The following is a 14,899-nucleotide window of genomic DNA, read 5'->3' as shown; positions in this document are numbered from 1 at the left end:
CTGTAGCAGCTGAAACAAGGCACCACTAAGAACCTAAGCATAAACCCATTTTCCACAGGTAACACTGGGAACCTGTGGATAACCATGAGCTATTTCTCTTCTCCCAAACTTGGGCCACAATTTCTTCCCCACCTGCCTTAGTAGGGAGCAAAAAAGAGAGAGACCATAAGGACATTTTCTCTTTGGTTGAATTTTTACAACTGCTTGACCCAGTGACCCACCAGTCAGCTTTACTTACTACCAGGTGATTTCAAGGTTGAGCTTTATTGTGCCAAGGTCATTAATATCCACTGCAACCACCTGAGGCCGAGCTGCAAACAGGTCTTTTGTCTCACAGGTGACACTTCCCACCAGGATGTGAGTAGCAAGTCCTTTAACTTCTGTGACCTGTAAGAGGCAAGAATAAGATCCCTAGGGCCACATAAGGCATTGTGATCCTTATTTACAAAGCAATGGGTTAGATTTTCTGGCCTGGACCCCTTCTAAAAGGTTTCCAAAATATATTTTTTGCATCTTTGTTACTTAATGGAAAAATCAGAATTATTTTTTTAATAACTGCATAGTTGCATATGTTCATACTTCTATGTTTTATTTATATTTTTATGGGTGCCAGAAGAGAACAATGATACCGACTCAGACTAAGGGGTTATCCAGCCTCAGTAATTGGTGTTTTGCAGTGATCATAAACAGAACACTAGGGAAGAGTAAGAACTGGGAGGGTACATTGGATGTTTTCCCCTCCAATACTCTCTCAGCAATTGACAATTTTCAGGACAGGCAATCTTCTGATGTAGCTGGCTTACTTAATAATTCCCAAGGCAGCTCTTTTCTAAGTATTAATCTCCTATAACTGTGAAGCCATATAATCATTTGTGTCTAAAGTGGACTTTGGTGAGGACTTCCACAGAAATACTGGTGAGGAACCACTTCCATGTATGTTCTTATAGTAAGAGTAGAGTGCAGCACTATTCAAACTTACATTAAGATCTGCCTCAAAATTCAGAGGGCAGTTATATATGCAGCTCCTACATAAAAAAACTTTTGGCCATATGCTTGAAAGTAATTTCTTTAACCTTTTATGTGAAAGTCTTTGGAGAGAATCCACAAAGGGCTGAGAAGATACCCATTAACCTTGATAGTAGTTAATAATCCCTTAATAAGGACTCTTGTTTGTCACTGTCTCGTACCATAAGAGAGGGCTCTCTTCTAACCTGCCACTCTAAAACTGTTGTTAGATTGAGGAGAGTGACTCATCTTGTGTCACAACTTAACTGTCTATGAAAACCTACTGTCTCACACATTCAGGATTATTTTGATGGTGGTTTTGTAATTGCTTGCATGTTTTTTTTTTCCATAAAGTTTTTGAAGTGTCTAAATGGCATATTTTCCATGAGAGTTCCAAACACTCTTCTGTTTAAGCTGCCTAACCAGGGACACCTGGAATCATTATAAGCAGCAATTTCTAGACAGTGGTGAGGGAATGGGTATCTCTAAGGTTGGAGGTTTGTAAGAGGGAAAGCATGTGGGCTTTCACCCAGCAGAAAACTGTGTGGGAAGGCCTGGAGCAATGAGGGAATGGAGCAGTGGTGGAAAGACTCTGGGTTGACAGAAGCCACTGCTGAATGCTAGGAGTTGTAAGGGCTGTTCTTTCCCTGGGAGATGGGATGTAGAATCAGAGGGCAGCAGAAGCTGCAGGCATTAAGAAATGTTGGGAACTGCTGTGCTCTGGGAAGCTGCCAAAAAGTCAAGAGTGGTTTTCCCATAGGCCCCCATCTATCTCACTGTGAGCAGAAGCATAACGGCACAGTCCTGTGTAGCATTGCTGTTCTGTACAGGGAAGTGGGAATGGACTTCAGGACTATTCCAGCTTATGCCCAGCTGTCTCCTATGGGTGTTCAAATGAGAGCCCTATGTGTTCCTCCAGATCAGAAGATGCTGCTCTCCCATTAGTATTAACAATAGGATTAGTATTAACAAACTCAGCAGTGGTGGGATTTTTTGGATTTGGGGTTTATGGTGAATACTGTTAAGAAGCAGGTTTCTAGTTTTTCCTTGCTTTTGTGCAAATAATCTGGGTAGCTGGAGAGCAATGTGAGGCAAGGGTTGTAATAGTATGGATTTGAGAGCAGTGTCACTCTGCCACAGGACTCCCAAACTGATTACTGTCTTGCAACATCTGGACTGTATGATGCTCTAGCACTTTATTCTAGTAGGTGCTTTGGGAATAATAGTGATGGGTCATTTCTAAAGAGTTTAATGACCTGCTGCTGGATTTTTGCTGATGGTGCATGATAAGGCAGCTTCTGCACTTCTGCCTTGCTTGCAGGCAAAGGAGTAAACGTACCTTAATGGAGATCAGTCCAACAATGAGAGGAAGGAAAACCATTTCTTCTCCATCCCAGCTCTGCTTGCCATTCACTTCTATTTTGCCTTTCAGTTTCCATCGTTGGCGACCGTAACGCATGAAAATCTGAAAGTGAAAAATCCTCTTATTTTCTTGAGAAACCTGCTTTCTTGATGCACAAATATCAGAAACAGAATTGGAAAAAGTGTCTGAAATATAGGTTGGAAGAGCTAGTGGTGTAGGCACTGCCCTTCTGTTTCCCACTGAGGCAGAAGAAAAAGGTCTATACCACAGGATCTCTGCCTCTCAGCTCTTGTTTTGGCAATGTACCCCTCACTGCAGCTTTCACCTTCATATAATTAGGTGAGACATCACAAAGAAGCTGCAGGAATTCGAATTTTCTTTACAGGGAAAGCAGCAGTGAGGGGTAAGATATGGAGGGTCCTCCTAACCATGCCTCACACCTACATCTTAGTGCATCCACTGCCTTTCCAGGCAGCAGAGAGGGTAGGTGAGCTTTTGACCATTCCCCATCAGAAGCCTTACCAGCTGCAAGACTTTGGCTGACTGGTGATGGAAATGTTTTAGATGTACAGTGCGGTAACATAATTTGAAGCGGTAAGAGAAACAAGCTCATTTTGGGCTATGGGGATGGCTGGGAGAGACCTGCCCCAACTAATCCATCCCACAGAGGAAGACAAGCTGCTTGCAGGTGTGGGAGTGGCAGGAAAGATTTCTCACAGCGAACAAGAGTGGGAAGAGATTAATCCATGATCCAGAAGTACAGGTTGTGGGGGACCCATTATCAAGCCACTTTGAATTTCTTGCAGGGCTATCTCTGTTCTGGAGAGAGTTAAGACTTTTATTTGGATCCTTCTCTAATTAACCTGTTTTTAATGTTCTCTACTGGAAGACTGCAGCGACCAGATATCCTGGCAGAGCCTTGCAGCATGTAACATCTGGGTTTCAAGAAATGGTTATTCTGTGTCCTTCTGCTACTCTGCTTTATGATCAACTGAGTCTAAACATTCATATGCTTGCAAAGCCTTGTGCAATTTGCTCTGTGTCCATGGGATGGGGCATGCACTTTACTCCAGGGGAATTAGAAATGTTTGTCACAAGTAATACAGTGAGAAGGATGCCCTCATTGTGGGAGACGATGAAAAAAATCAAGAGGTTTGCTTGTGGGTGTTTGTTGGGTTTTTTTTGAAATTTAAATTTTGAAAATTAGAAGAAAAAAGCAAAAAGCTTTTAGTACTTTGAACAGTCATCATCTAGTGCTCTGGATATAAATTCTTAGGTTTTCTGACAGATTCCCTGGCATAGGCAGACAAAAAGAGAACTGCAAGGTTTGTCAGAGCACATACAGGAAAAATAACAGCTATTTCTTGGGGTGCTGCTGTGGAAAGGCTTTATTCACTGTGAAGCAAACAGCAGTAGCAACCTGCCTTCACTAATAAACAGACCACGAACCAACCCAGACCTACCTCGTATTGATCTCCCGGGCAGAGCCGAGCGAAGCCAGCCAGACCTGAAGGAGAAAAGAGACAGAGAAGCTGTGGGAGGGTCTGGGCAGCCGGGCACAGGGGCTGTCCCCGAGGGCAGCAGTGGGACAACGGGGTACCCGGGGCTGCTGCTGCTCCTGCGCCCGGACAGGAGGTGGCAGCAGCCTCTCGGCCACCACTCCACCCGGTGGGGTTGGTAACCCCCCACTTTTGCTGCTGACTCCAAACAAAGACTAACCCCCACCCCCTTTTTTCTTTATTTATCTATTTATTCACTCAGTTGTGTTTTCTTGCATATCAAAGATTTGTACTTTCCAGCTTTTTTTTTTTTTGCTTTTTTTTTTTTTTTTTTTCCCCTACAGCAGCTCAAATTATTCTGCAATCCTTATGCAGAAAGAAGAAACAGCTTCCTGATGTCATCTGGCTTCAGAAAGGCGGCTTAACACCCGTACTGTCGGGAGGCGTAGGCGAGCTGATTACCATGAAGCACTTGCTGCTTACCACTAATGAGACCAAGCTATATATTACAGTACAGATTTCTTTTCAAAATATCTCAATAGACACATGAGAGGGGCTCCTTCTGTCTGGCGTTTGCATAACTTCACCATTCCTATACTAGCTGAGTATCTTGCAATAGTAAGTACCTCAAGAAACATGACTGACATCTGTAATACAAGATTTATGCCATCTCTCCCCAGAGGGGGAGTAGTGCAGCAAAGCACTTGTGGTATATGTTTGACTAATCTTTTTTTTTCCAGATAGGACATCACGATGCTATTTCTATATTGGCCCTGTGCATATGAAATGGAAAGTTTCTTGAGGCTTGTGACCACCCTGAAATCTCCTGGCCTTCTGAGCTGCTTTTCTACAGGATGAAACTACTTGTTTATTCCTAACCTAATCCTCTCCCTCCACAACAGGAACCACTCCCTTCTCACAGCTCTCCTCAGTAGGTAGCTATTGAGCTTGCATTGGAACAAAAAGATAGTTCACCCACCTGGTCTTACTGTCACCAAAGATATGTGCTGCCTCACACTTGCCATGAGGCAGCTGCTGTGGCACTACCAGCTCACAGGGCAGGTTTGCATAGTCCATACTCTCAACAGGACCCAGATTTGCCTGGGTAAACCCCCAAAAACATGCCTGCAGTGTTGCAACACCCAAAACCACAACCTTGAGTATACATACAAAGCCCGTGGCAGAGAAAGGCCTGAAAAGAAAATTTTTTTGGTCTTTGGGCTGTATTTAGCCTCAAATGCCATGACTTACAAGGGTGTGTTAAGATCACAGCAAGTATCAGGTACCCAAGTGCTGGCTTTATTTACAGAGCTGAATTAGTCCTCCTAGCAAGACTGTGGAAGCAACTAGATACCTGCATGCAGTCATGACTTGTCCCCATCATCCATTGATCCTCCTCTTTTATTTCTTTGACCAGAAAAGAGTTTTCTTTGCTCATCTTACTGTTGAGCAGAACAGAGAAGCCCTTGAAAAAAGCTCATATTACCAATTCCTTTCTAATTTATTTACTATTTATAAATAATTTAAGCTTACGAGCACTCCACTGCTGCTTCTCTCTCTCCAGGCATGCTTTTAAAAGTGAATTTGATCTCTTCTGAGAGATCACTGAAAGTATCTGAGGAAAATAAGTCTTTCCTTTGCTCAGTGAATGGGGTGGGCAGGCAAATGTGTCTTAAGGCTCCACATGGATGCTGTCTGGAGACAAATTCTGTGAGTGGTGACCAGTCCACCCAGGCTGGTCAAGTTTCTTCAGCTTGATGAAGACAGATCTAAGCACTGACTTGATTACAGGGGATAAGTACTTTCATAGGAAACAACTTTTTGTTTACTGAATGTTATTTGGGGGCTGAATGCATGGCAGGAGCCAATGCCTCTATTGTACCATTTCAAATGTCCTGCCTTTTTAAAAGCACTTACAATGGGCTTGCAATGTAGATGAGACAGGAGACTGGTCCTGGGGAATGAGTCCAAGTAATTTAGGGGGCAGGATCTGTGGTCAGGGCACTGCCGTCTCATGTTGGCAAGGCCACTGTTGGTTCATGTGCTGTGTACAGCTCCTGCTTGCATGCAGGATGCTCCATGTGTGGACTTTGGTGCTTTTGCTGGGTTTGGTGCTGCAGAGCCCCTGAGGTATCAGGCAAGAGTATTGCTGTCCCCATTTAAAATAGCTGAGCATTTCATCTCTTGCTGCCCTGGAACTTCAAACAGGTACAGGGGCACTTCCCTACACATCTCTACAGGACCAGACTCCATACAGGGGCTTCTAAATTTACACACTGGATCTCCCTGATTAATTTCAACAGCTGATTAGTTCTTAAATCATTAAATCTAAGCCTGCTGGCAAAATTTCTATCTTTATTTTAAAAAATTATCAGGGTTTTTTTTGTTTGTTTTTTTGTTTTTTTTAATATCAGTCATAAAAACACAGTGTGGGTCCCTTGCTTCCTGACAGCACTGTGTAGGTTGGCTTGCTTTTAGTGTTAAGTGACAGAGGGCACAAAATAAAAATAACTTTCACTGGAATGGGTAGGAACAGATAAGCTTTGAGGAGAAGAATGCTTTGATTTTAAATTAGATCCTAAAGTTAGCTGGATATGCTGCAGAATAACTTAAAGGGGAAGCTTGCTGTGTGCTCTGCTAGTGTGAGCTTTAGGATCAGCAATAGCTGGATGGTCCTATCGGATTCCTGTTTCTAGGGAAAATTATCTTTATAGTAATCTTAGATGTCCAAATTAGAGGATACTTAACAACACAGCATTTCTCTTTGCTATTTTCTGATCTGGGCTTCTTTATGTTATGTGAACTGTGTTCAGAAATAGCTGTTGTTCTTGAATTGTGGTCTGGTCCTGCATGTGAGAACAGCCTCACCTGGCCTCTTGAGATCCCTTGAGCTTTGCTGGAGAATTTGGGCACTAAAAGGAGAAGAAGTCAGACCTTTTCAGCCCTTTGGGGTGCCATGGTACCTTCCACAACAGGTCCTGCTGTCAGGAACTGTATATTGCACTGCATTTACAGCAAGTATGGAAATGGACCTAAGAACCTGGCCTGATGCAATTCCCTTTCTGCATTATTTGGCTTCCTATTTGCTTCAGTGTGTCCACGCTACAGCTCTCCTGGGTTTTATCTATAAATACCTCTCTTGGGCTATGTGTATCCATCTTGTAACTTTACATCTATGCACCCTTGACTGCCTTTCCAGTACTGAAGATTCTGAGGTTTGGTGCTGTAGGATGAAGCTAGGGGAACAATAATAACTGCTGCACTTGTTTTCTCTAGTTTAGAAGCCTGGAGTAAGTACTTTAACTTGGTCTAAGCTACATCATGTCTCGTGCACTGCAACCCCTGGACACAATGAACTCACAGCTGTGACAGGGCAGGTGAAAGCAAAACCCTGTATGAGATTTGTGAACTCTAAAAACTCCACCAGCAATACCACGTTTGTTTTTTTAAATGGATGAGATTTCAAGTGACAAATTAATGCACAAATATTTATGTGCTGATTTTGTTTTGTTGAACTATTTTCATGCCAGTGATTAAAGATCCCCCAAAAATATATGCCACCACAATTTAGTTTTTAAGAGATAACAGCATTAATAATCCCTAGTGATTTACTGAGGTGAAACTGATTCTATTGTATTCAAACCCATAAAGTGCCCTGTTGTAAAGACAAGGAATAAAACCGAAAGGTGAATGCAGCCACCGAGTTATCCAGGTGTTTAAATGGTAAGATACCCCCAGGTCTGTGCTTTCTTACAGTCATTAAAAAATAACAGTAGTCAGCATCAGCAAAAGCAAAGGACTTAGAAACAACTGATGTCAAGTTAAGAAAGTATTTAGAACTAGAGCTCCACAGGCATTCACATAATTTCCCAGTCATCTTCTTAAAGGATCATGGAAATAGAGGAAAGAGGTACTGCAGACCTCAAAACTGAATTGCTTTGGCTGGTGGGGGGAGTGTTTGTGGGAGGTAATTAGCCTTGAAAACAAGAAGCAGCATCTCAGAGAAATCTCTCCCCAAGCGTTGATGTTCCTGGTGTTGTGATCCTTTCCACCAGGTAGAGGTCTAAATTGGGGGGTTGATGGCTCAGCAATGGGGGAAAAACCACACCTATCACACATACAGGTCAAACAAGCATGTCTTGATGCCTTCAGTAACATGCACAGAGGCTGCCACTGTTCAGGGTGCAAAAAGGGGAAAGTGAAAAGGCAATTACCTTTCATCTTGATGCAAAACTCCCCCAATAGGTTTTCCAGCTCTGCTTCTATGGTGCACATATTCTGTGTTGGAAGGGAGAATAGCAAGGTCAGGCAAATCCTTTTTTTAACACTTTTAAAAAAATTATTATTTAAAAATTTAATTTAACAAAAAAAAAATTTTTAGAAAGAAAAGCTTCTGTTATGCCCATGAAAGATATTTTGCAATAAAACCAATCTGCCAGAGCCATCTTTGCTGTTAAGCTAGGCCTGTCCCTAAAAATGTCAGCTGAGCTATGCTTGCTCATGCTAAAGCTAAATGTAACCCTGTGCTCTTCTGTTGCCCTCTAATCCCATCCACTGGCAGAGGGCAGCTGTGACCCCTGAGGTCCCAGTCCTCTCCAGCCAGGACACATGCCAGCAGCAGCAGTTCCACAGAAAAGTATCTCCCAGCATATATTAGTCTCTCAAGAACTGGGGACTACATTAAGTAAAAAAAGACTGTGGGAGATGGGTACCAGACCCTCTCCCGTTCCTCCTCGATTTCAGAAGGCTGCCACAACTTGTGTGCTGGGATGTTTACAACATTATCTTCATTCACAAAGCCAAACCATGGTGAGACCCTTCTTAGACTACTGCCTGTTTAAAAAAAGTGGATGCTGACCACAGCAAATAAAACTGGATATGATGCAGCAGATATTTGTACACAAATAGGCTCCAGCCAACCTGCCATGCCAAGATCTGCGTGTTGGGAAGGAGGCAGGTTGGAGCATAAGTATTTACAGCAGATTGGCACTTTTTTCTTTTCTTGTGCAGCAATTCCTGGGTATAACCCTCTTGCAGAGGATAAACAATATTTCAAGGAAATTTTGGGGCCTGTGTCACCCATCTCTCTAAGCTATCAGATACTCATCTGAAGGTGAACCAAGTAATAACAATTCTTCTTCAATGAATTCGCTTCTAGTTCTTTTATCTGGATGAAATTCTCCCAGAAAACAGTGGCAAAGTTGCCACAGCCTTCAGACAGAGAGCAGAAGCCTAAGCAGATGAGGATGTACCTCTGTGTACTCCTTGTAACTCCTGTTGATTTCAGTTAAACTTTCTCGAGCTGCTTTGCTGGCAGGAGACATCGCAAAGGCTTGCTTCATTTTGCTGGCACCATCACAGAGACGTCTTTGGATGCAATAGGCTTCATAAAGCTCATCCACCTAGTGGGAACAGTGAGGGTGTATTGGAAAATAAAAAAAAAAAAAAAAAAACAAACCTGAGAAACCCCAACAAAATAAAACAAACAACCAGTGAGGCAATTTGCTTCACAAGGTAACCAAGCCAAACAAGTGGCAAATGGTTAGATTCATTGCAGGGGGTGAGCAGATGAAGCTGTGATACAGTTACAGAAAAAGAAACTCTAGATAAAAATAACTTTCACTGTAAAAATCTCATTACAGCTTCACTAGAGGCTGCCAGCAATTCACCTGCTTCCTCTGCATGCCTTTAACCATTGCTACTCCCTTTGCCCCTTGTCTGGGCTATGTATGATTATAACAGTAAGGCAGGCATGCAGCAGGCTTCTCAAATATATTGCTGTGGAAGAGCTATTTCAAACACTACTGCAAAGTCCATAGTGGCAAAGGGGATGGGATACATTAAATGGCACGTTTAACAGATCCTTCTGTATTGCTTATGCCAGCTGTGGATCGAGGCTATTGCAATATATGGTAATGCAAGTTGCAGTAACAGGGAATACTGGAAGCAGGGAGTGATTTTTTTGAATTCTCACTGCCCATCCTCCAGAAACTGGGAGTCACAGTCAGAATCATCACAAGGGCTTAGAAACAGCTGACGTCAAACTGAGGATGTATTTTGAGCTTCAGGGCCACAGGTATTATTATAATTTCCTAGTCACCTTCAGCTCCTTTGGCATGGCTTAGGGACTCAGAATTTAGTAAACGTTCTAGAAGGCTTGTAAAATCTACTGTCAGGGAGTTTAAAGCCTCACCTGGATCTAGCCTCAAAGTGCAATGGATTTACATGTTTCTCATGCTTTGTTTTCCCTTTTCCTTCTGATCCCTGCACTGAATGTATATATTTACTCCATGTGAGCTGTTTGGTGTGAGTCTGCAGTGGTACAGCTTCATTTATATAAACTTAATCTGCTGGGTAAAGGAGATGTAGTCTCCTATATAAGATGAGACTCCTACATGAATTTAACTTGACCTTATCAGTGTAAAGAGAAGAAAAGGAATAGAGGAAGCTGTATCCTTTTTTCTCCTTCTAATATCCCTATTAAGGTAGGGTAATGTTTGTTTTCTACCTAGAACAACTTCTCTTCTTTGTTATCTCTGCCATCATGCAGTCACCCTGTGGTGCTTTGCTCAGTAGTGGATTTTCAGAGCAGAAATTTTCCTCTATGAAAGTTTCCTGCACCTTGGCTTCCTCAGTTGGTGACTGTGTTGTTGCTTTAGAGATGAGCCTGATCTGACAGGTGTCTGATCTGACAGGTGTCTTAAAAATCCCATTTTCCAACGCTGTTAAACCTCTAAAAAAAAGTGCTGCTGCTTATTTGTTTGGAATGGGACTGGTCTTCCTGACAGCTCCAAAGCATTAGATTGACTTTCTACAAGACTCGCTTGGATTCCCCATGGCTTGACTCCTGAAGGCTGAGTGTTCTCTAACCAAAACAGGGACTGCTTTTCAAAGTGAGAGAGTTCAGCAAAGGGTCATGGAGGCACAGGTAATGGCATTTTGCCATTTCAAAGTTACTAAAGAAGCTTCCTGGAGTTGTAGCCACTCCTATTTCTTTTGCAAGTCAGCAAGCTAGAGACAGCTCCTATAAATAGCTGTCATTTGGTATTTATTTCTGCCATCCAGGAAGAGCATTAGGCCTGATCTGATGTCTTGCCCCTGCAAGCATGGCCAGGGCATGGGCACCTGCCTTGCCCTCCAGTACGTGGGGTCTGCTGCATCACATCCCATTTCCTTTGCTCTGCTTCCCCTGCAGAGCAGCAGCAAGCAGACAGCAGAAGACATCACTGCAGCCCTGATTGGATGCAGCTGAAAAAGACCTCTTCCAGCATTACAAAGATGTTTCTTTACCTGCCCAAGCCCTTGTGTTTTAAAGCAGCACAGCTCCACTCTTTTCGTCTCTGTTGCTGTGGGTTACAGAAAGGGAACTGATGTGCTCGGCAAGCTTGAGTAATACTGACCAGTGTCACCTCTTGTGTTCAATGCTTTTCAGTCCTATTATGAGCCCTGAAACCATTAGCTCTGAGCAGGCTGGAGTGGGAAGGACTTGAATGGAAATGTTTTTTCAGCACTAATTTTGCCATTCATGTTGCCAGCAAGAGAGAAGGTCGTTTGGGAAACAAAATTTCAATCTATCGCAGGACGATTTTTATTATTTTTTTTTTTATTTTTCCAGCTTCAACAGTAAAAGAAGACTGAAATTAAAAGGTTTGGATGGGTTGTCATAATGGGAGCACTTCAAGCTGCGTGAATGCTTTTCAAATGACTCTCAAAAGACATTTCATCCATCAAAAATAATTCATTCTTTTGTCAGGCTCGGAAAAGCAACTAATCGCTAGCAGATATGTTTATAAGTAAGAGAATACATGCCTTGGTTTTAATCCAGCTTTAAAATGTATTAGAATAAATCACCAGTACTTCTACTGACTATTCTCACCAATGTAATCAAGTGGATGTGGCCCCAAAGCAGGCAACAAAAGCATTAGCAGTGAAATCCAGGAATAAGTCCAATCTAGCTGCTGCCTACAGTAGAGACAACTGGTGAATTAAATTACTTTCAGATGCAACTCTCTCTCTACCTATGGTTTAACAATAAGTACACAAGAAAAGAAATGTTTCCCAGCAAGTGCCTGACCCTGTGTTCTCTCTGTCCTGGAAAGCAAGATGGGAGTGTCTTGGGGCACGGCTGGACCTCAGGGGCTGCAAATCACGTGGAAACCCATTCTTTGGCTCTGACCAAAAATACTGTCACAGTAAAAATACTGAATCTGGGTGAGGCTTCATCCAGGCGGCCTCCCCGGAGTGAAGGAGAAGCAGGAGGCCACGGGTTTGTTTTCCTAATAACATAGGAGCAGATGCGGGAGAAAGATGATAGGAGCACGCATTACCTTGCTGATGTGGAACTCCAGCCTTCTCATGTATCTTTCAACTGCTTTGATTTGCTGAAGGAAAAGAAGAAGCAGAGGGCGAGGCACATTTAAATAAATCAGTAAACCATCATCATGCTAGCTCTCCTCAGGTCTTCTGGTTCCCATGATGCTGGGAAACTCCTCCTCAAAACATATGAATATGGAATCAGCTGTCCCACCTTACTGCCCCTCATCTGCTGCTGACAATGGAGCTCCCTGACTTCTCTGCCTAATGCACTTTTTAACAAAACCAGGCTTTTCTTTGATGGGTTTTCCCTAGTTTGTTTTAATTCTTAAAAAAATACAAAGGATCTGATTTTTATTAGTTCAAAATACAGTCATCTCAGTACTTTGAAAACCTGTATTAAAATTGATCAGGTTTTGCATTTTGAAAATCCCATTTTTTTTTTTTTTTTTTTTTTTTTTTTTTTCCTCTGCAAACTGTTTCTGACAGCAAAACCAAGCTTGGCTTTTTGACAGAAAAACCAAGCTTGGCATTTTGACTGAAAAGAAGCCAGACTTGTTCAGGAAACATTTCTGAAAGCTTTCCTTTTGTTTCACTCAGATTTTTCCTGCAGGGATAATATTTTCAATTTTTCCTTCCCCAGAACTGGCAGGAGCAGAGATGAGACAGGGCTTGACCTGGCTCTCACGGCCACTTTGGGATGTCCCTGCCAGTCGTTGTCCCCCCCCAGCCCCTCCTGGAGCCAGCAGGGCAAAGTTGCACAAGGGGATTGATTTAACAGCTGGCAGCTGAACAAACCAGGAGGTTTTGCTCCTCTGCCTACATCCTCCTTTGGCAGGAGTCTGCCTTCTTCCCTGTGCCCATCCTGGGTCTGGTTTAACTCGGCAGACCTTGAGGAAGAGCTAATGGGCTAAGTTTGATGGCTGCTTACTGAGCCAAGCTGGCGGGGGAAGGTGCTGGGCAATACCAGAGCCTTTGGAAGAAGAGGGGAGTGGGAATTCTTCCTTTACAAGTGCAGATTGTCAGGTAACTTCTCCCTTGATATTGCTGGCCTGAGTAGTAAATCCGGCTTAGAGAGGTTTCCCATGCCAGCTACTTACACCATATGAATACCAATGCTTCCTTGCAAAACCAGTGTCAAAGGGGGGTAACGTACCTTATCTAAATCATACAGGACTCCCTGCAAAAGAGAAGATAAAATTGTCATTAATTTTGCAACATCACCACCACAAGAAAGTCATGTTTGTCAGTCAATAGAAATCACAGGACTGGAGGGCAATAAGAACATAAATGCAAATTCCCTGTATCCAGCTCCCACCCTGCAGCTGCTCCAGCATCTCACATGATGAAAAAGCACTCCCATGATGAAAAAGTGTGACACGTACCAGGCGTGAGTTTCTTTTCATGTCTTTCAACTGAGTAGTCAATTTATCCATCTCTGCCTGGTGAACTTCCAGATACTCGCTGTAAACACAAACCAGAGAAAGGATGCATGAGCTCTGCAGCACATATTGAGCTGGCTGCTGACCATCCTAAAAGGAAATCTGTGCAATAAATGGCTTTCCTCATTGGATCTGTTTTCAGATAAACACTAATTTACATTGATCTGTCCTAAATGCAGCTCCCTGCTGTCATTTTCAGAATAAATAGGAGCCACTTATTTAGCTGTGCATAAGAACTCAGTGTTCTTCTTACACTGAAACACCAGTTTCAAGGAAGCTAATCTGCTGCTTTGTTTATGGGCTGTGTTTCAATCACTGTGCCTGTATCTGGGTGGTAAAAGCCCCTTTATTGTCTGGGACATTATCTTAAGGGCGATACGAGCCTCTGATAGGACTCTAGGAAATTCAGAGGGAAAAAAACCCCAACAAACCAGTGTTGAAATCCCAGCCTTTGGGACATTTCCTAGCAATTGGAGTGGAAATAGGATTCCACCCTCTGAACAAATATTTCAGTCCCTAAGTGTTATAATACTGGCTCCAAGAGGTATGTTTTACTCTCCTATGATTAAGGATGCCTGTTCCAGTGATATGTTTCTTCAGGCTCTAAAAAGACATGGAAAGCTTCAATCAAGAAGCATTAAAAAGGATCTTACTCCAGGCCATTCTTCAGGGCTCGGTAGACCTCTTCCATCCTTTTAGGCTGGGGCTCTTTGGGTGTGGTGCTGTTCTTATGGCCCAAATTGTGTGTTTTCTTCACTTTTGCTTGGGGCTTCTTGAGTACAGAGGAATTTTCAATAAAGGAGTTACACCTGCAAAATGAACATGAAAGAGGAGGAAATCCCTATAAATCATAATGATCTCAAAGGAGTGTAGCTTGAAGAAATCTTCTGGTATTATCTCTGTTAGCAGAAATTAATCTGCTTCTGTGCCAGGCGGTTAAAGGACTGAATTTGTTTACAGGTTAAGAGGTCTGAGCTGCCTGGGACACACGCTGTCAGCTTCTGATATGCCAGTTGCCCTGCTGATATCCAAACATTGGTCTGGAAATGCCAGGCTGAGTCTGGAGCTCATCAGATCTTTCTCTGTCTTACACTATGCCTGTCTTGCCTCACGTTGCTCAGACACAGCCATAAAAGGGCTCAGCTACATCCAGGTGCTGAGAAACAAGGGGAGCCCAGATAATCTTAGGCGTAAAGCCCAGTGGCTCCTGAGGTGGATGAGGGCTCAGTTAAGAGCCCATCTGGAGGACAGCATCACAGTGCTGGTCTTGAGCATGG

General features: G+C 43.0%; 1 protein-coding gene across 3 annotated transcripts in view; it reads right to left on the bottom strand.

Annotated features, from left to right (window-relative positions):
- Window positions 1-14,899, bottom strand: part of RIPOR2 (RHO family interacting cell polarization regulator 2) — a 68,940-nt gene that overhangs the window by 19,055 nt on the left and 34,986 nt on the right. For all 3 annotated transcript variants that reach the window (XM_008505482.2, XM_030444859.1, XM_008505483.2), the window contains exons 3-11: window positions 14,276-14,431; window positions 13,566-13,644; window positions 13,337-13,360; window positions 12,195-12,248; window positions 9,120-9,269; window positions 8,082-8,145; window positions 3,832-3,875; window positions 2,345-2,470; window positions 239-387 (exon numbers count right to left, since the gene is read on the bottom strand). In XM_008505482.2, the coding sequence (XP_008503704.2) occupies window positions 239-387; window positions 2,345-2,470; window positions 3,832-3,875; window positions 8,082-8,145; window positions 9,120-9,269; window positions 12,195-12,248; window positions 13,337-13,360; window positions 13,566-13,644; window positions 14,276-14,431 (846 nt within the window). The remainder of the gene's footprint in view (window positions 1-238; window positions 388-2,344; window positions 2,471-3,831; window positions 3,876-8,081; window positions 8,146-9,119; window positions 9,270-12,194; window positions 12,249-13,336; window positions 13,361-13,565; window positions 13,645-14,275; window positions 14,432-14,899) is intronic.

The sequence above is a fragment of the Calypte anna genome, chromosome 2 (assembly GCF_003957555.1).
Source record: "Calypte anna isolate BGI_N300 chromosome 2, bCalAnn1_v1.p, whole genome shotgun sequence".
NCBI classification, from domain to species: Eukaryota; Metazoa; Chordata; class Aves; order Apodiformes; family Trochilidae; genus Calypte; species Calypte anna.
Note: the sequence above shows the minus strand (reverse complement) of the source record. Positions and strands in the feature narration are given on the sequence as shown.